The sequence below is a fragment of the Anopheles stephensi genome, chromosome 3 (genome assembly GCF_013141755.1).
Source record: "Anopheles stephensi strain Indian chromosome 3, UCI_ANSTEP_V1.0, whole genome shotgun sequence".
Taxonomy (NCBI): domain Eukaryota; kingdom Metazoa; phylum Arthropoda; class Insecta; order Diptera; family Culicidae; genus Anopheles; species Anopheles stephensi.
This window is the reverse complement of record NC_050203.1, coordinates 14,737,541-14,756,786: the sequence shown is the minus strand read 5'-3', so window position 1 is coordinate 14,756,786 and position 19,246 is coordinate 14,737,541. Positions and strand designations below refer to the sequence as shown.

At 46.0% G+C, this 19,246-nt stretch overlaps 1 protein-coding gene across 4 annotated transcripts in view; it reads left to right on the top strand.

Moving 5' to 3' along the window:
- LOC118514418 (protein ECT2) overlaps positions 1-15,364 on the top strand; it is a 70,586-nt gene extending 55,222 nt beyond the window's left edge. For 2 of the 4 annotated variants that reach the window (XM_036061305.1, XM_036061304.1), the window contains exons 4-13: positions 2,067-2,173; positions 2,261-2,510; positions 5,004-6,479; positions 11,756-11,887; positions 11,991-12,362; positions 12,445-12,841; positions 12,917-13,077; positions 13,173-13,715; positions 13,825-13,974; positions 14,435-15,364. In XM_036061305.1, the coding sequence (XP_035917198.1) occupies positions 2,067-2,173; positions 2,261-2,510; positions 5,004-6,479; positions 11,756-11,887; positions 11,991-12,362; positions 12,445-12,841; positions 12,917-13,077; positions 13,173-13,715; positions 13,825-13,974; positions 14,435-14,572 (3,726 nt within the window). In that variant the 3' untranslated portion in view covers positions 14,573-15,364. The remainder of the gene's footprint in view (positions 1-2,066; positions 2,174-2,260; positions 2,511-5,003; positions 6,480-11,755; positions 11,888-11,990; positions 12,363-12,444; positions 12,842-12,916; positions 13,078-13,172; positions 13,716-13,824; positions 13,975-14,434) is intronic. The other 2 variants (XM_036061306.1, XM_036061307.1) reach the window with 2 other exon arrangements.
- The last annotated feature ends 3,882 nt before the right edge of the window (positions 15,365-19,246 follow it).

The following is a 19,246-nucleotide window of genomic DNA, read 5'->3' as shown; positions in this document are numbered from 1 at the left end:
CAACGATGACGACGCGGGTGGGTCTGAGGAGGCATGGCAAATTGATTCCTGCTGCGATTATTAATCAGTTCGTACCGAGTTTGAGTTGGCAAAACGTGACATCTCTCATCTCCCTCGTTCCGGGCTCGGGATCGATCTGCGAAGAAGGTGTACCGGACAATACCGGAAACGACAAATCGATTCCTCGGATTTTGCTGTGGTATGTTGTGGTGTTGGTTTGTAGGTTCCTCTCCCCCAAGATATGGGCTGGCGCTGGTGTAACAACGCTCGATGAAGACGTCATTAGTGAAATTGATTATGAGGCCGTCGTGTTTTTCCTGCGTGTCGTCCGGGTCCCCCTAAATGTGCCGGGCCGGATCATCGGACCCATTGTCCGGAGTCGCCAGCGCAGCACCATCGATTGTCATTACATCCGGATGGAGCTACTACCGGTCGATGGTCGTTGGTCGTTTGCAGCGCAAAGGCTCTACGGAGGTGTTACGAGATTGTTGATTTTCAGAACGACTTCTTAAATAACGCCATCCATTCGTGGAATTGTTGTACGGCACGGATATTGTTTAGCGAAGGAGGATACTATAGACAAGCGAGGACGACTTCCATTGCGTTATCTCTCAGGTTGTTTTCGCACGCTTTACTGCCTACGAACTTCGCGAAGAGATGCCTAGGGGAAGGGAATGGACCGTTTGATTGCGTTCTCAGGTCACGTGTTACTGGCCTATGACCTTATTATTATCCTTGGCCGGGAGGTTCTCCGGGTTCGTCGGACGCTACATCGATCGGTGGGAGAAATCAGGCCACCTGATAATAAGGATGGCTAGTAGCTATGGTGGGTTCGTGCCTGGAGGCTGGGCCGGACGGAAGAAGGTTCTTGATTGGATGTTTTTGAAATCTTGTCTAAACCATGTTTTCCTGCCAGTCAATTGATGAACGTTTGACGTAAAGAAGATTTGTCGGGAAAAATGTTTATTCCTTTCTCGTGTTTCCAGCTAGCACTGATCTGTACATCTGGCTGCCCCCCGGCGAATGGTCTGATGAGCAAAGGCGAAAGGAGTGTAGCATTTATGATGAAGTGAATAATGTTTGGCATGAATAATGGAGATGGGATGGCAAACTGGGAAGCATAAACAGTTCGTTACAAGGTACACTTGGTCGGATTCGAACGTCATGTAGACATATTTAATATCTGTAATCCCTCAAAGATCCTGTGTACCTTTAATTGATACTAATTGTTGCTACTTTGCTCGTCCAACGGTCCGTGTATCTGGAACGGAGCGTCGGAAGGTAAATGGCATCGTCGGTACAAGAAATCACTTACCGTACCTATATCCAGCCAATGGTTGCAGCCTTCCGTTTGCCTTTTTGGTGGTTCGATGTCTGCCTTTTCCGTGCTGTACAACACTGCCATTTAGGAGGAGCAAAGGTGAGATGCTGTGTGGTGGTATATTAAATGAAGTAATATGTTCGACTCTCTCCCATCGGGGTTTTGCTTCATCTCCCTATTTGGAGCCAGGAACGTAAAATTGGCCATGGGAGGTAATCGTGTCCGTGTACCTGTGCTGAATACAGAGCACGAACTCTGAACTCTCCGAATTCCACCAGCAGCAGCGGCGCAAGTTGTTGTAATGAGAATATGTAAAAGAATCAAGGCACAAAACACGTACAATAAATGTGATTTGGCGAATCGTTGATAAGATTTCGTCGCTCCGGTCGGTAGCGTGGGTTCGTTGTGGAGATCGTGCAAATAACACCACACTCCCCAGGAACTTCTCGGGGCAGTTTCTGTGGATGTAAATATTGTGGTTCAATTTTGTACACATTAGTGTATGCTTCAATCCGGCCGAGAATGTGTCACCGGTTGTGCTGGGGTCGAAATATATATGGACAAATTATGCTTATTTTAGCATCCAGTACGAAGGACCCACATTGCTGCGGGCCATAGCACGTTTTCTGATTACTTGGAATGTAGGGATCGATACTGGCGGCGGTTCGTAGAATTTGGTGCGCTAGTGTAATTTGGTGCTGTAATTTGTGTAACATATTTTCCCCCTCATTCCTGTTTCTTGCAGACACATCTGGTACATTTGATCCATTCGATGGGTGGCTCGATTAGAAAGGGTATGGACACGAAGGTCACTCACCTGATCTGCAACTCTAGTGGAGGTGAAAAATATCGGTAAGTACACGGTATGCATACCCGAACACACCAATCGGCAATAAACAATGTTCCTAATTACATCTCTCTCTCTCTCCTGTTGTTTAGGTACGCGATGACGTTCCGGTTGGCAATCATACGTCCGAACTGGGTGCTGGAAGCGTGGAAAAATCGTCACGATCCCAACTTTTCCGCCACGGTGGAAACCTTCACCAAGCTGCACCGTCTGAAAGCGTTCGAAGGGCAAAAGGTGTGCTTTTTCGGCTTTCCCGAAGAGGAGCAGCAGCACATGATCGATGTGCTCAAGACGAACGGGGGCATTCCGACGGACTTGGAAGATCCCGAATGTTCACATGTGGTAAGTGGTCGTCATGTATTTTGAACCTTTATTGGGGCTCCTAATGCACTCCTTCGCTCTTAGCTTGACTTTTGGGTTAATGGGTGAGGAAACAGCAGGCAGGCAGCAAATAACATATGTAAATGTTAGACTGTATCCTCGGAGCTATCTTCTTCACATATAGGGGTGTGTTTTTTTTGTTTTGCACTGCTCTCACATAGATATACCACACTTTGTACACGTTGTAGTGGTGTGTAACCCAAATGGTTTGTGCTACTGTGTGTACTGTGGGTTTTGCAATCGTTTCCCTTATTTGCACCAATTTGCTCTGTCTGTCTCTCTCTGTGTGTGGTGTCTTAACTGTGTAAATAATATTAACCAAATAAAAATAGGGACTTTTAAGGAGACGAAAAACTGGAGAGCTAAGAAAACGTATCCAGCGTAAGGCTATGCATGCTCGCAGTATACAGCGTAAAAGGATGTGAGTGAGCGTTGTCGAGAGGGGCCTTCAGAAATCGAATACAGTGCGTTTGGAGGTACACCGTTGGAGAGACAAGGTTTCTCCAGATCCTTTAGCAGCTGTGATGTGTTTTTTTGTTGTTGCTATTTCTACTCTTACCAATGTCCACTCGTAAATTGGTAAACTCATCATAGCTTTACATCACAATCAATGTGAAACGTGCTCCCGTTCTCGATGACCAGTAGTAGAAGTCATCGAAGTAATACAACACGCGTAGAAATACGGTCGTAAATAACAAACCCACACGCACTATACTCACAGCTTCAGGAATACATTTGAATACATGAATAGTAATGTGCAGCATCTCATCCTGGCACTATCACCCAACTCTTCCACGTGCCACCAGCACGTCATCCTCATCACTAGCAACTAATTCCGCACGCTTTCTCACCCTGAAACCACGATAAAAAATCAATCCGTGTCGCGGTGCTTGTGTGTGTGTGCGCTGATGGTGGGCGGTAGACTGTGGTTTTCCGTTGTATCACGTAAATCACACCCCGGCCCAGAATAGTAAGTGTTCCAATGAATCGCTCACCCCACCATCCAACCAAACCCCGATGCGGTGCTGATGATCCGCACAGAAATGGCCACTCGGGCAATAAGTAGTGTGCTGCGAGTATCGCTAATGCCCTTTTAATCGAGTGTGTAATAGGAGCTTATGACATTATCGTTACTTCGGCTCAGTCTGTCTCTTCCCCCCTCACCATTCTTTTCCCAAATGAAAGGGTTACCCGATGCCTCTGATCCCCTTTTTCCTTCTCCATCTCCTTCACATGCTGATTAACCTCCGATCGATCGTGGGAATGCTAGTGCTTCAAGTGTAACTCTGTAGTAACTCACACACACACACACACATAGGTATCGGCGATGTGCAGGATTGGAGGGTTTCAATTATATTGTTTCAATTATTCAGAGCCGCGACACCCGACGCTTCCCTTTCACCCCTCCTCTCCCAGGGTGCGCCGTGAATGCCGATTTAATTTATACGCTGTAACTTTTCAAATCGTCCCGATTGATTTTCATTCGTGTTTTCGCGCCGGCTAGTCACACATGCACACACACACACGCGTAAGCACACAATACACATACAGTAATGGGAAAACCGGGGTAAATTTATGACCGGCCACAACACCCTTCCTTCAACTTTCCCCTGGCGGAGTGGCGTGTGGCGTGCACTTCTCCACGGGCGTTTTGATATATGATGCCGGAGTTTACAATTTATTCAAAGTGTAATTAATGGACGGTTCCTTGCTTTGGTTCCGTTTTTCACGTCCCACTGCTTCGCGCCCTTCGTGTGTGCGGGCGCAGTTCATTAAGCTTATCCGAAGCGCGCTGTGGAGCGTTTTGTTCGAGGATCTCCGACCAACCGACGAACGGCTCATGTAGAGGCATGGTACGGTTGCGTACACGATGTCCATCCGTCGTCTACATGGATGGGGGACGCTCGCTAAACGGACTCGCGCCGGGGATATATTCTGAAAAGCTTTAATTGATTAATTGCTATCATACTCTCGCCTTGGGCGGCCTGTAGAAGGGTCGGATTGGGACACTGCTACGCTTTCATCGAGTTTTCCTCGACCCTGGGTCTCTGGGTGGCATGGTGTGGTTGATGCGTGGAAAATCCGCGGTCGCTTCCGAAGGGTGGGACTCCCCGATCCCACCGACGGCTCGGCATCACGGCTCAGCAGTGATTTGTGGTGTGTCCATCAGCGGAAATGGTTAAATAATTGATCATAAATCAGATATCGCCAGGATATCGGGAAATCGGAATGTGAAGCAGCCCGCGGTGTGGAATAGGATGTGAGCGTCCCCGTTTGTAGATTGCGTTTTGATGGGAGCGGCTCTCTGTGACATATAGTATCTTCAAGCTGTGGCTTCAAATCAAAGGTCCCTTTAGTCCCCATCCCTCCCCGGCTTCTTGAGCGGGAGCACTGTTGTTCGCCCTTTTACTCTAAGTTGCATGAACCCCACCGACAATCGACTCACTTTTTCAGGTAATGCCGAACACGGGCGCACATTTTATCGATGCCACCATGGCCGTGGAAAATGTTTCGCCGAAGAAACTGCCGCCTGTGGATCCACGAGATCACGAACAAATGGAGCAAGAGTCAAAGGATCAGTGTGCTTCGTCTTCCGGTGAGCAACAGGAGCTGCAAGCATCCAACAGCGCCAAGGCAGAGGTCGTTACAGAACGGGAAGTGGTGAATGTGGCTTTACCAGCTCTGCCGGAGGAGAACGAATCGTCCGAAGGGATGGCAGTAGAGTTGGCTGCAAATGGAAACCAAACGCACAACGGGGGTGGCGACCACATGCTGAGCATTGCGGAAAACGACAACAATCAGAATCAGTGTGCGGAGCGCAGTTCACGTTTGACGCTAATCTCCAGCCCACCGATTCCGTACATTGATGCAGCACCGGCAGAGAGAGAAGATCCAGTCGGCAATGTGTGTGCGACCCCGAAGCAGGACGGCATCGTACTGACCTCGGCCGAAGCAAATCAGTTTCTTGATCCAAACAATCTGTCGCCCATTCTGAAGACGGGTCCCGAGCGTGGCGGTATGGTTGACGAATCGTTCGCCAGGATCGACGAGGGCAATGAGGATGAAGATGATGACGATATCGATGACTATGTGATCGCCAGCCGGGAGGCTTACAAGCGCAAACGGCAGGAAGATAGCTTCGACGATCCTTCGATCCTGTCGGTGGATATTTCTATCGCTTCGAACGCGGCGTACGGTGGAGCGATCGTTGGTGGATCGGCGAAAAAGCCGAAGCTAACCCGCACGGGGTCAATTACGCGCGGTATACGGCGTAGTATGAGCTTTGCCGCGATTAAGACACCGATCAAGACGATGCTACGATCGCGACGCAGTTCGGTTGATCCGAACGCATCCAACGCTTCGATCAACACGATCGAGGCGACATTTAACGAATCGATCAAGAAACCGGTGAAGGAGAAGCTGCGCAGCATAAGGGACAAGATCACCAAGAACAGCAAGAAGGATACGCCGAAAACGATCAAAAGCAAGGGCCTGATAACGCCGGCAAACTTGGACAGCTTGAAGAAGGTGTGCAACTTCAAATCGACGGACAAAGGGCCGATTGGTGGCGGTGTGATGCACACACCGGAACACACGAAACCGTCGGATCGGAGTGAGGTAGACTTCAAGACACCGGTCGCACCGGTTACAGGCATTGTGGGATCGAATGGTTCCTCGTCGAAAATTGTAACGCGTTCCCGGGGAAAGCTTGCCGGTAACGCACTGGCGAAAAGCGTAACGCTCCAGCAACGTCACTCGATCGCATCGATTGGTGGTGGTACGGATGATACCACCTTGAAGCAGCTGAACGAGGAGGAAGCAACTGCAGCTACAGCGAATGCAGTGTCTTCAATGACGATTGATGATGCGGAAGGAACCGTCACTGCTGCTGCTGTCGCGCCCCGTTCGGACGATGCAGAAATGATGCCGGTATTTATAGCAGCTCAACACACTCTTCCCCCCCATTTAAATCCTCCAGTTTTGCCTTTTCATCCTCAAAGTTTTACCCTTTCCCGTTTGTATTCCTTTCTATAGTCTTTCGGAGCAAAATTTCTCGCAAGTGGTTGATGTAAAAGATCGTACTGTTTCTTAGCAAGTATCTAGCCGGTATCGGTGTGTAATTTGAGATTAACTCTTACTTCATAGATTAGCAACCCTAACTGATGTTTTGGATGGAATTTTGATTTTGTTGTGGATATGTGGATGCACGGCGGGGTGTATGATGGTGTGAATGCAATGTGGATTCCTTTATGGACAGAATCAGGATATAGACCAAAAAAAAACAGAGACTCCTTCTTCCTGCCGGCGAATAGATGCAAGTTCCATTTTTTGTTCCTTTGTGCAGGGTAGTAATCGAATCGAATTAATTGAAAGAAGAACTAAAGTAAGCCCACTAATTGCTTTGTCGACGGCTGCGAGAACAGATCCAATTACGAGCTGGCAGGATTTTAAGTGCAATTTCCAGCAAGCGTAATGTGTACGTTTGAGGAGCGGTTGAACGGTTGAAATGGTAGCCCCAGTGGTGGTCCGGGATGTATTTATCTCTTCCACCCCCGACCCGACCCACCTGTCCGACAATGGGCTGCCGATTGCTGCCGAACACGCCCCGTTTGGTAAAGTCGTCCCAAGATCCCCTTGTTCGGTCCGTGACCATAAATGAGTGGAGCATTGCCAGCGGCAATCACTTAATCTGGATTATCCGGATGTTTCTCGACCAGCACCAGCGCAGACCAGAAGGGTAGTAGCAGCAGTAGTGGAATGACTCTGAGGATGTTCTCAAACGTGTTTCTATATATATATATATTTTTTTTTTCGTTTGCTTTCCTGGAGGGTGGGTCCGTTGCGTTTGCTGAGGTTTTGCGTTTCTGTGCACTTAAAAGTCTATTAATCTGGTGGAAATTGTTCCGCAAAAGAAGGTACGGCTGCTGAAACGAAAATTGTACCCGGGCAGGTTTTTCGGCCTGTGTTTGCTGGTGTAGCTGTTCATTATTATTGTACAACTGTTCGGCAATCGTTGTAATGCCATGTTACGGGGCGAACTTATCAGCTTAATGCTGTGCGAATTATTTTCGTGTGCATTGCATTGGTCTTTTTCTTTCTCGACACACACACACAGCTTTATGATGAATGTGTGTGTATTCTTTTTCATTCATTAACCATTTCTGGGTTTTGGCAAATAAGGCTTGATTTATTTTAATTTTTGTACACTTGCAGGCTTACTTTTGCAAGATTGAATCTTAAGGGCGTATTAATAATATTGTATCAGACACAAGAAGCTCCTGTATTGCTTCATCTGCTCATGTTCACAGCTCAGCTTTTTTTATTTGATTTTGATTTTTTATAGCTACAATGAGCTGTTTACCTTAGCCCATAATTATTGTACTAGTCAGCAGGTTCGGGGTATCTATCGGCAGTCAACAAAGTCTTTGGCAGCTCGCAATAAATAACATTTCATCGATCTCACCATGTGCATTTTTCCTTATTTATGTTTATATTTTTGTGGGGAAGCAAATTGTGCCATCAAGTTATAGGAAGTTTTTTTAACGATCAGACAGGAAATTATTTAAAAAATAATTAAATTTATTCTATGTTTTGTACGTATAATACTAATAATATTTATTTAACTTTCCTTTTGGTGACTTATAATGTAAATTGAAAATGGCTTTCGATAAATGTGTTTTAAAATTAGATAAAATGTTAATAACGGGGACACTTCACTTAAAGAAGCCATATTAATCAGTAGCACACACACAACGATAGCTAATTTAAAGTAGAACAAATCTGGTAAAATCTTGACTAGACTTTAAAATCGTTTAGCTCGAACATAAAGTATACATACACTCGCCCAAACGCATCGCAATCGATTGCTTTTAGCTTATGAAACTTAAAATCAATATCGGATAGATAAAAAGGACGAGATATTAGAGTAGACCAGGGTGGCGTAGAAGGCGGAATTGAGTACGGTTGGTGATGGTGGTGTGATATTTTCGTTTCATTCCATTACGTTACGCATCTGTGCTGTTTTTAAAGGATTCAACTCCCTCTCGACATACAATTGCTCACTCCTGCTGCTGCTGCGTACGTGCATTTTTTCCTCTTTTTTGCCTCATTGATTCGTCGTCGTTATTCATCATTGCATTTATGTTGTATTCCTTTTTTTTTGCTGCTCTACGTATGTGTTGCTGCTTTTGCTGCTGGCAGTGACTATTTGCATTAGCCAAATGGTTTTAATTTTGTTTTAAATGAATAAAACTATATAAACATTATTGTCCCTATGCCGCTTCACATCATCAATCTCGGCTGCTTTTGGGTACGAAAAAAAACCCAGCTCAAACGTTGCTGCTTCCGCCGCTTTGCACACCAGCAAAATCCGGTAGGAGGATTTTATTTGTGCAATTTTGCTTCCGAACGTGCAAAGCGTGTGGCGAGAGGCAGAAGGGTGCTAGAGCGCTTTATCAATGCAATGCAAACAATGGGGATGTGTCTAACAAAAAAAAGCTCCCAACACAAACGATACTATGCCACAAAACAATGAAACTGGTGCTTACAATACACACGGTGCCGAGTGTGTGCAAAGGAAGGACATTGTCGAGAAAATCGGGTATGATTTGTGTGTTCCGGAAGAGCACGCTTTTCACGCACCGCTAGTCAGTCGGGATTGATGCCGCGGGATGGAAATTAAGGAAAGAAGGGGGCTCTCGCTCTATAATATTTTTTTGTTCCTTTTTGTGTAAATTTTCCACGCAAAAGGTGGCAAAATTAAATGCAACAGTAGTAGTGCCAATCTTTAGGTGTGGATTAAATTTTACCGCCAAAAAATGTATTTTTCAACCATTTCGCTCAAATTCTCATGCTGTAATTGGATTCTTTTGGGCACAATGTTCGAAACAAACAAAGGCTCGCAAATTTGGTTGTGCAGTTTTTACTCAAAACTGTTAATAAGAATATCAATTATTTTTTGCTCGCATTTTTCCCAAATAGTTTTTTCCCGTTTGATGAAGCCTCTCATCATCATTCATCATTCAACAGATTTTCCCAAACCTGTTGCTTTGCTAATGCAATGTGCATACAAAATGTCCATCAATAATGGTCCTTCCTTCACACACACACACTCACCATGCTGTTGGAATTAATTTTCCCATCGCACACCTCGTTGGAAAATTATTTTCATTGGACAGGAAACGTACGCGTGATAGAATTTATTAACGCGTGCATTCAAAAAAGAAAAGGCAGGCAGCAATCAGAAAAAAATTTGTGTATTATAATTTTTTCCCCCCGGCTTACAAATTGATTTTCATTTGCCCAAAGTGTGTGTGCGTTTGTGCTTTGGAGTGTTTTCTATAAATTGGAAAAATCCTGAGCCGGAGAATGAACCATTCTAACGAAGTGGTGCGAACAGTGGCGCTGGTCGAGAAAAGCGTGGCGTTGTGTGTATGTGTGGTCATTGATTGGATGATCGTTATCGGTCGGTCGGTCAACCTGTTGAAGTGTGTATAGCTTTTTGATGTATAAAGGGTGTACTGTTTTTTCCCTTTTTTATGTAGTTTTTTTCCCCGTACATTTTGAATTGAAATTGGAGTTGGAGCAACAACAAAAAACCCCAGTAAGGTTCGAATATGTGTGGTTGTGCCACCATTTTCGACACCTTGTTGGGTTGATTATAACACCTTCCAAACACACACACACACACACACACACACACACGCAGAATGCTCAAACCCCCCAACCCCCCCCCCCTCCTTTCCCCCCTTCGGTTGTTAGCTGGAAGGGTTTTGATTTTTAATTTATGCTCATTGCATTTTTATGCACGCTTTAAATGGCTGTTTCCCGTTGGCTGTCATCGTTGTTGCAATATCTTTTTTTGTTGTTGTTGCTCACTGGTGCTTGATGCTAGTGAATTAACGATCGAAAGTCAAGTAAAATCAAATATCTCTTAACGACTCGGTCCGGTCGGTCGAAATCGCACTCGACGCTTCCGGGAAATGTTGTACAATTCCCTATGTTTCCCCGCCATCCTGTTGTTGTTTTTTTGGTTGGTGGAAAATTTTTGGAACATATTTTCCTGTGTCCTCGTGTCCTTCTGCTTTTTTTCCTCCCGCTCCCGTGTTCATCTTTGTGACGCAGACACGGGGGCCATCCATCAATTATTCATCCTTTTGGATAATGTTTAATTCCCATCGATGAATGACACTTAAAAGAACGGGGTGGCGAGCTCTATGTGTGTGTGCTCTTGGTTGGTGCTAAATGGAATTGGGTCGACATTTATTTTGTTTCCGATTTTTCGCCCCGCTTTTCCTATAAGCGCAATGAAATTTCCATGCGAGCTGTGCATGAATATGGTGGGCGTGGGCTTCTGATTTTTATTTCGTTTTCCGGGATATGTCCTGTTTCGGTCAGCCATTTGTTTAATATCGAGCATTGCGTTCCACACATCCACATTACCACAATCAAGCAAACTTAATCCTATTACACTACCACTTTAGCATATTAACTAACAACTTGAGTGTTTATCGGGTTGTCTAATGTAACTATTAACACACCACAGTCAGTTCCCGATTTGCGCGGTACTTTAAGTTTCAATGAGTTTAAATACTTAATTAATAGATAAGAGTTAATTTTGTAATTTAACGAAGAACCTAGACGTTTTTTGAAAATTTTCCACATACTTTAGACCCCTTCTCAGAGTGGAAATCGACCTAAAAAAGATGGGAAGCTGTCTGTGCAATTTGCGATAAACTCAAAAATGTTTGTGAATCAGTCAAAAATATTCGGAATACTTCCTAGTTCAATACTCGTAAATTCAGAAAATTACACAAAGTAACTTAACTTTTAATTCTTCGACATTTGAAAACTAGAAATGGATCTCCTAACATGAAGTATAAACGATCTGTAAAACACAACGTTCGAATTAAGTTGAAGCTCAAGAATGTCTGATTTCTCTGGACCGAATAATCCGCGCAAGTCGAGGACTGACTGTACCTTCTTTCGGTACTAACACACCGTACTAACGTCCCATTCTTGCTTGTTTTGAATTAACGTACAACAAATGACTACCCCAGAATAGTATATCTTATACAATTTCTTTCTCTCCATGGTCCTTTGGCATTAGTTTTTGCGTGTTTTCTTTTATTCGATATTATTTTTCACCACCGGTGCGTGTCCTTTTTCTCTCTCTCTCTTTCTCTTTCCCCGGCTAATGTTGCCAGGTTGTGGACGAGCATGTTGTTCAAGCGAAACCGGAAACAAAGAACAAAAACACCCACATCGTCAAGGCCGATTGGTTCTGGTACACGATCCAGGCAGGCTATGCGAACGAGATCGACTATCTGTTTGCCGATGTAAGTAGTTATCGTTACCGTGGTAACGATCCCTGTTTTGTTTTGCTACGTCACACATTTTGCTATTGTTTTTTTTTCGTTTTCTTCATTCCCGCTCGATTAGTATTTGGAAAGTATAGCGCACACCCCGGCAGTGGATCGACGCGATTCATTGCCGGTCAGCTTCAACAAGCGCAAACGGAAACGTCTGTCCCAGCGGACACCGGCGGACGGGGGCGGTGGTACGCCGCTCGGTGTCGGTAAGCGCCGATCGTCCGTGTCGGATGCGGGGCTGCTGTCGGTGTCGGGCAGCTTCCTCGACTGCACCACCAGCCCGGACAAGCATGAGTGCAGCAGCAAGAAGAACATAATTGCCGAAGCGTCTAAACCGTCGAACGACGCGCCGGCAAAAACGCAATCGATGAGGCACAACCACTTTATGGACTTTTTCCACACGGAATCGAACTACGTCGGCATACTGGACACGATCGTGAAGGTGGGTAGGATTGTTTGCGGCTGAAGGTCCTAAACGGAGAGGCAGGTTGGAAAATTAATCGCACGCTCCTTCAACGTTGCAGCTTTTCAAGGAACCGCTGGAGGAGATGGTCGAGACTGAGAATCCGCTGCTGAACAAGTCGGAGCTGCGGTCCATTTTCGGCAACTTTCTCCCGATACACGACGTGCACAAGCGGATGCTGGATCGGTTGAAGGTGATACACGGCAGCTGGGCGGAGGATGTGCTGATCGGGCAGATCGTGCTGGACCATCGGGACGATCTGCTGAAGGCTTACCCGCCGTACGTGAACTTTTTCGAGCAGATGAAGGAAACGCTCGTACAGTGCGATGCGAGCAATCCGCGGTTTCATGCATTCCTTAAGATTAACCAGGCCAAGCCGGAGTGTGGCCGACAGTCGCTGCAGGATCTGATGATACGCCCGGTGCAACGGTTGCCCAGCATCAGTTTGTTGCTTAATGGTGAGGATTTTTGCGTGCGATTGATTGTGTGATGGGACTTGAATAATTTTTCGATTCATGCGCACCATTTTCTAGACATCTTGAAGCACACCGGCAAAACAAATCCGGACCACAAAAAGCTGGACGATGCGTTGAAAGCGATCAAAGAGGTGATGACGTACATTAACGAGGATAAGCGCAAAACGGAGGGACAGATGGCTATGTTCGATATTTTCAACGACATCGATAACTGTCCGGTATGTTCCGGGGAGAAAGGGTTTTCCGAGGTTTTTTTGTTTACTAATTTGTGTCTCGTTCCTTTATCTCTCACACCCCGCACCCCAAAATCCAGCCTCATCTCGTATCGTCGCACCGAAGCTTCGTGTCACGCTGTGAGGTAACGGAACTGTCCGACAGTCTCAGCGGTCGCGGTGACCCGCTGGTACTGTTCCTGTTCAGCGATACGCTCGAGGTGTGCAAAAAGCGGTCCCGGGTGTTTAACAACGTCAAGTCGCCCAACACCAACTCTCTGAATCTGACCCGTTCGTCGTGCGCCACGACGAAACCGTACAAGCACGTGAAGCTGATGCCCCTCAGCACGGTCCAGCTGGTGGTGAACGTGGTCGACAGTCCGCGCGCGTTTATGCTGAACTGTCGCGACCTGGCCCAGAACGCGAAGGATCGCCAGTACTCGTTCAACATTGCGGACGAGGAGCAGGATAAGCTAATCTACCTGAAGAGCCTGTCGAAGCAGATGGCGGAGAATGCTTGCCGGACGGATGCGGGCCACTTTCTGATCAACAGCACCTCGGACGAGGTGGACATCGATGTGAGCGACATTAATGTGGGCACGCTGTCGAAAGCGTTCAAAATTGCTTCCAAAACGCGCATGAAGGTGAGTGGCCGGCTCCGGTTAGCTTGGAAATGAAAATTTAATGCGAATGTTTTTAATATAAAATTTATTACCCCTTTTTTTCTCCTCCTTCCACCTACAACAACAACAGGTCGGTCGGGTGTTTTCGTTCAACAAAACGCCCTCGAAGTTAAAGCGTACCGTTTCCACGATGATGCCCTCGCCGTTCGGTAGCACGCAGTCCCTGACGCCCGCCTCCCAGCTGGCACAGATGAAACTGGCAAGCTGTACGAATTTAAATGTAATGTTGCGCGCACACACACACACATAGCCGTACTATGATTTTACAGTTTGCACCATTGATGTAGCGAGCGCCTATTGTCCTTCCCATCGTTCCCTTTCCGAGCATGCATGCAGACGGGACAATAATTGGTCCTTCCTTTTCTTTTTCTCCCTTTGCCAATATTTGCACATTGCACAAAATGAAAGGATTTTTATTCATTTTCACTGCGTAAATACGCTTCGCGCGTCTCGAGTGTGTTATCTCACTCGTTTGTATAAAAATCCTTTTTTTTCTAGGTGTAATACGGTACAGGGTTTCTCAGGCCAGTTCAACCTATTTCAGACGTTACTGTTAATAGTGTTAAAATGTTGAACTGGCTTGAGAACCCCTGTAATAATGCTTGCAGGATGGCGATCGCGCGGTGTTTGAAGGCAAAGAAATTAATCTGTTTCGCTTTGTGCTGTCTCATTCCCCACAGGAGGTCGGTGAGGAAGCGGCCGAATCGAACGGATCGTCCCCGTCGTCGTCCGCCAAGCTGGTAGCTCCGATGTCCGTGCAGCCGACGCGCAAGAACAAAAATCCTCCCATATCGATTGGAACGCTTCGACCGCTTTAGAACGAAACGAAAGCAACGGGAGGACGTCTACATGAGCACGTCCACTTTAAAGTTTCCAGGCGGGAAAGTTTGATGTCACCGTTGCCTGTTCAAAAAGTTTGACCACCATTGATTGTGTGGCATCAGCAGGAAAAGCACTACATCGAACCGGCGCTGCGCAGCTATAATCCGGTCCGGACGTATTGTTGCTTGTTCGAAATTTTTCTGTTTGTGTGTATATATTCAACAGAATCGTAAGTTATATGATGAACTTTGTAACACCCAAATCGAACATTGGTAACGTTGGGAATAAGAGAGTCTTTTTTTATATGGATGTAAAAGCAAACATCTTCGAAATTAAGCCGTAGGGATAAGGAATTTGTCCATACTTTTCGTAATAGTTTTTGTAAGTGTATGTATTTCTTTTAATACTTAAAAAATCACACTTTAATGATACAGATGCGAGCCGTTCATTCGCGGTGTCACCAAACACTCGGTCGAGCCGAGTCGGGGATAGTGGTGGACACGGATTCGAACAGCAAAAACAATAGTAGTAATAAAACAAACTGCTTTTAATTAAACGTTTAGAAAGGCGATCACGTTTTCGAACCTGATTGTGAAGATTTCGCACTCTTACTGTAGGCCCTCTCGCTTTTGTATTCCTCTCGGTGGAGAGGAAGTGGTGCAGATGGGGGGAAGTGGAAGAGCCGGAGCTGACGACGTGTAGAAAGCGTAAGGATCGTTGTACAAAAATCATTCAGAAAATATAATAACAATCACAAAATAAATGCCCAGGAGGTTCATCACTCTTAATGGTTAAAGCATTCTCTGCGTGGAAAGAAAGAAAATGTTCCCCTTGTTTGTCCAAGTTTTTCTAAGCACCAAAAGTAACTGTTTGCCACAATGCAAAAAGGAAAGAAAAAAGGAACGCTTATGCTATCATCAGAAACTAAACCCCGTTGTTGCAGTTGCGAAAAGGAAACTGCATTTACAAATGGAAAGAAAAGAAACAAACACAACACAAATATTGATTCTAAACTCTCACCGAAACGGGAAACAATAAACCCAACTAGAAAAACGCACACACACACACAGTGTTGCACAAAAGTGGCAAACAAAAAGAATCGGCGAAACAAAAGAAAAGCGAGCAGCACAAACACCATACACCGTAGTAGCACTGCAACACACCGGGTGAAAGGAACCGGATAATAAACGTAACAAACAGAGAGAGGAAACATTCGCAGAAAATAAAATGGCTAAAACCTGCAAGTATGCTTTTCCGGCGAAGTGCTGGTTAAGGAAAAGAAAGCGCAGTAAACAAAGAGCCAACACCCGGGCATGTCCTGCCCACAGCACTGTAAAGCATGGTGGAGCCTGTGGAATGGAAAGAAAATGGATTCCGGCAGGAAGTGGCAAATGGTGCGGACAAGCGGGGCGGGAAGATAAAAACTATGAAAATCTAGAACTTTTGCTATCGTTGAGGAATGGTTACTTTTCAAGGTTAGGAGAGAGAACAAAAAATGGCGGCACAACAACAAACCCACATAAAACGGCAAACAGCAAAATGGTGGTCCGCTTGTTTGGAGCCGTGCCGTGTGGCTGGATGGGTGTGTGGGAGAAGGATTTTGTTCAGTTTCTCGGGATTTTTTGCTACCCACCGTAAAGATTTCCGGGGTTTCGCTTCACTGTGTAAGTATGGCGACGCTTTACGGAGTCTTGTGGCAACCGACAAACCGGTGGTGAGGGGAGCGTTGTGCAGCAAGTTTTTTCCGCCATTTATCCGCCAGGTTACCAGGTATTTGTTATTTCTTTGCTTTTGTGCCATCTGCCCCCTCCACCCCCATGACACACACATACACAGTATCTCGTGCACGGTGTTGAAGATTACATGTTAAAAGGAACGCGCGAGTGCCGGATATCCTGTGGATGTAGTTTAAACGGGGGAATGCTTCTTTTCTTCCCAATGTGCCCGTACCCGTACGTTTTCGGAAGGTTAGGGGCGGCCATACTTAATGGCGCTCTGTTGTGTAGTCCACAACGAGCATGATTATGCGATAATCGTTGAGGTGAAGTTTAATTGAATTTACTAAAGCCGGGGAAACATAACCTCACTTTGCATGTCCTTTGCGGGTCCCGGCAGGCTGTGCTGTCAAAATGAAGAAACGTCAAATTAAGTCATCAAAGGAGGCGAGTTTCGCGTGGAAGTATAGTGTGTGTGTGTGCGTGTGGATTATACTGAACCGATTTGTATAGTACAGTACGATAAATCATATTTCAGGTAAGGGTCTTTTCATTCAACATTAAATGTGCTGTGTTTACTTTTTCGAAGTTGACAGACGGTGCTGTTACCTCAATCGAATTTGGGGTTAAATGAACCGTTTTGAGTGAGTGGAAATTTTGCAAACAAAATGGCTACAGCCAACCGGCTAGGGAGACAGGCTTTCTGCACGTTAAGTGATGGATGCTCAATCACCGTGAGGAGTTCCTTAACGTTCCTTTTCCGCCCAGCCGCTGGAAGAATGCGTGGGCCGCACAATTGTAATCGCCCCGTGGCGACTTCGCCGATCCAAATCACCTTCTCGCTCCTGGTTCAGCTCAACCGTAACGGTGATGCCTCCGGAGGTCACCTCCCGAACGATAACTACCCGGCATCCACTTCACCTTGAAAACGCACCGGACTGTATGATTACCGATGGTCGAAGGGAAAACGACAAAGAATTGGCGAAAGACTTCCGGAAACCCGATAATTGGATCACTCGAGGGAGAAACTTTTGTCCTACGGTGAAGATGTTTCTGCTCCCTCTTTGTGTGTGTGTCCGTGCCCGGGCGGGTTTGCCCGGGACAATCGGCAAACATAATCATCCTTTTCCGAAACGGGACGCCGCACGGTGTGATCCTGTGTAAACACACAGCCACATCTCCACGCAGTCCAAGTAAACGCAAGGAATATCTCTAGCACGCACACCATCACGGGAGGTGATTAAGGAAGGGAGAATGGGGCGGCAGGATTCGCGTCGAAAGGTAAGACGAATGGTTTGTCTTGTTGCCGGTTGAAACGATTGAAGGGGGAGGGCGGCTGTTTCGCATTGCGGCACTCGGGGGTTTTGCGGGCGTTCGTTTCGTGACCGGGACTGGAACGCTTCCGCAGCCAACGGTTGGGTAATTCAAAGCTGCCCCAAGAGGTGCCTTCCTGCTAGGTTTACGTGCCCGGGTGACTTTTCCAGGGTGCTGGGAAAAATACAGCCCCGTCGGACATTGTTGGAGCGCTGGTTACTGGTTAACTCCCAAAGTTCGTTGTCGATGCGTTAAAGTTTCCCTATTTTTGGCTGAGCTGGTCCGAAGGGTAATCAGCAAATGATTTGTATATTTTTGGCTCTACACTGTAGCGCAGTGGGCATGTGAAGTTGTAAAAAGGGACAAGGTTAGCACACGCACACGCAGGCACCAAGTGGACATTGAGTGGACATTGGGTGGACATTGGGTGAGAATGTAATATTTCTGGACTTCTGGAAAATCCACCATTTGACTGGACTTCATCCTTCAACTTCGAAGGTATTGGAATCTGCAATGGATATTGATCGAACAGTTTTGCGGATTTGAAGGATATATTCGGCTATCTTTACATGTTATCCTCTAAGGATTATCTTTACATGTTATCCTCTACGTAGAGATAGAGGATCCTGGAAATATAGAATATGGAACTGCGGTTGTATTGGGTAAAGACTTGGGGATGGTGAGATACTTCCTGATCACCGGCTATAGCAAATTCTTCTATCGCCTGAAGGACTAGGTTCCAGCATTCTGATGCACCAGAAGCTAAGGAGAACGACCCGTAGACCTGGAGATTTTATAGTGCTGTTCGTTGGATGAAGAAGATCCTGAAGAACATCTGCATTGTTTTATCCAACCTCTTGACGACGTTGTCCATGTCTTTAAAGAAGACCATTACTGAGAATGATCGGTCGCAGGCGAGACTCCCAAGTACTGTCAGCATTTTCAAGAACCTCGAAGAAAACTAATGCTTCGTTGAATTTCACGAGAAATTTCGAACTGTTCGCCCTTTACCTTCAGCTAATCCACTGTGCTACACCACTAGATCCAGCGCACAACCATTTCAAGGGTAAAAATCCCCTACCAAGAACTTGAGCGGACTCGAAGCCAAAGTTAGTGGACTTGAGCAAAGAGAAAAAGGATCGTGTATCGTAAGTCAACATTAGCGCACAATGGCGCAACCCGTCCGAGCAAAGGTAACAACAGACTGGCAGCGAGTGACCCAGCATGCGAAGTCTTGCATGTCCGACCGTCATCGACCAAACGATGATCGAGCAGGCATCATGATTTGACTACCTTGCTGCCAACCCGCTTTTCGCCCTGCAACAATCATTCGCTTTCGCCCACCGGTGAAGGTCAATCGGTGGTTACAAACGGTTTATTGAACGGTCGGTTTGGTCCGTTTTGTCGAACACATTGCAGGATCTGGTTAAAGGAAAGTAAACAAAAAAAGAATCCGGATACCGGGGATGGGTCATGAATTCTAATTCTGGATCGATCGAAATTGAACCCACCAAGGGGAGAATGCTGACATTTGAAACTGTTTTTTCCTTCTCAATCAAGTCTTGTTCTCTGTCTTCTCATTTCAGCTTCACGTTTAAATGTTTAATTGGTGGAAAACAAGTAACACACCCCTAACTCTGA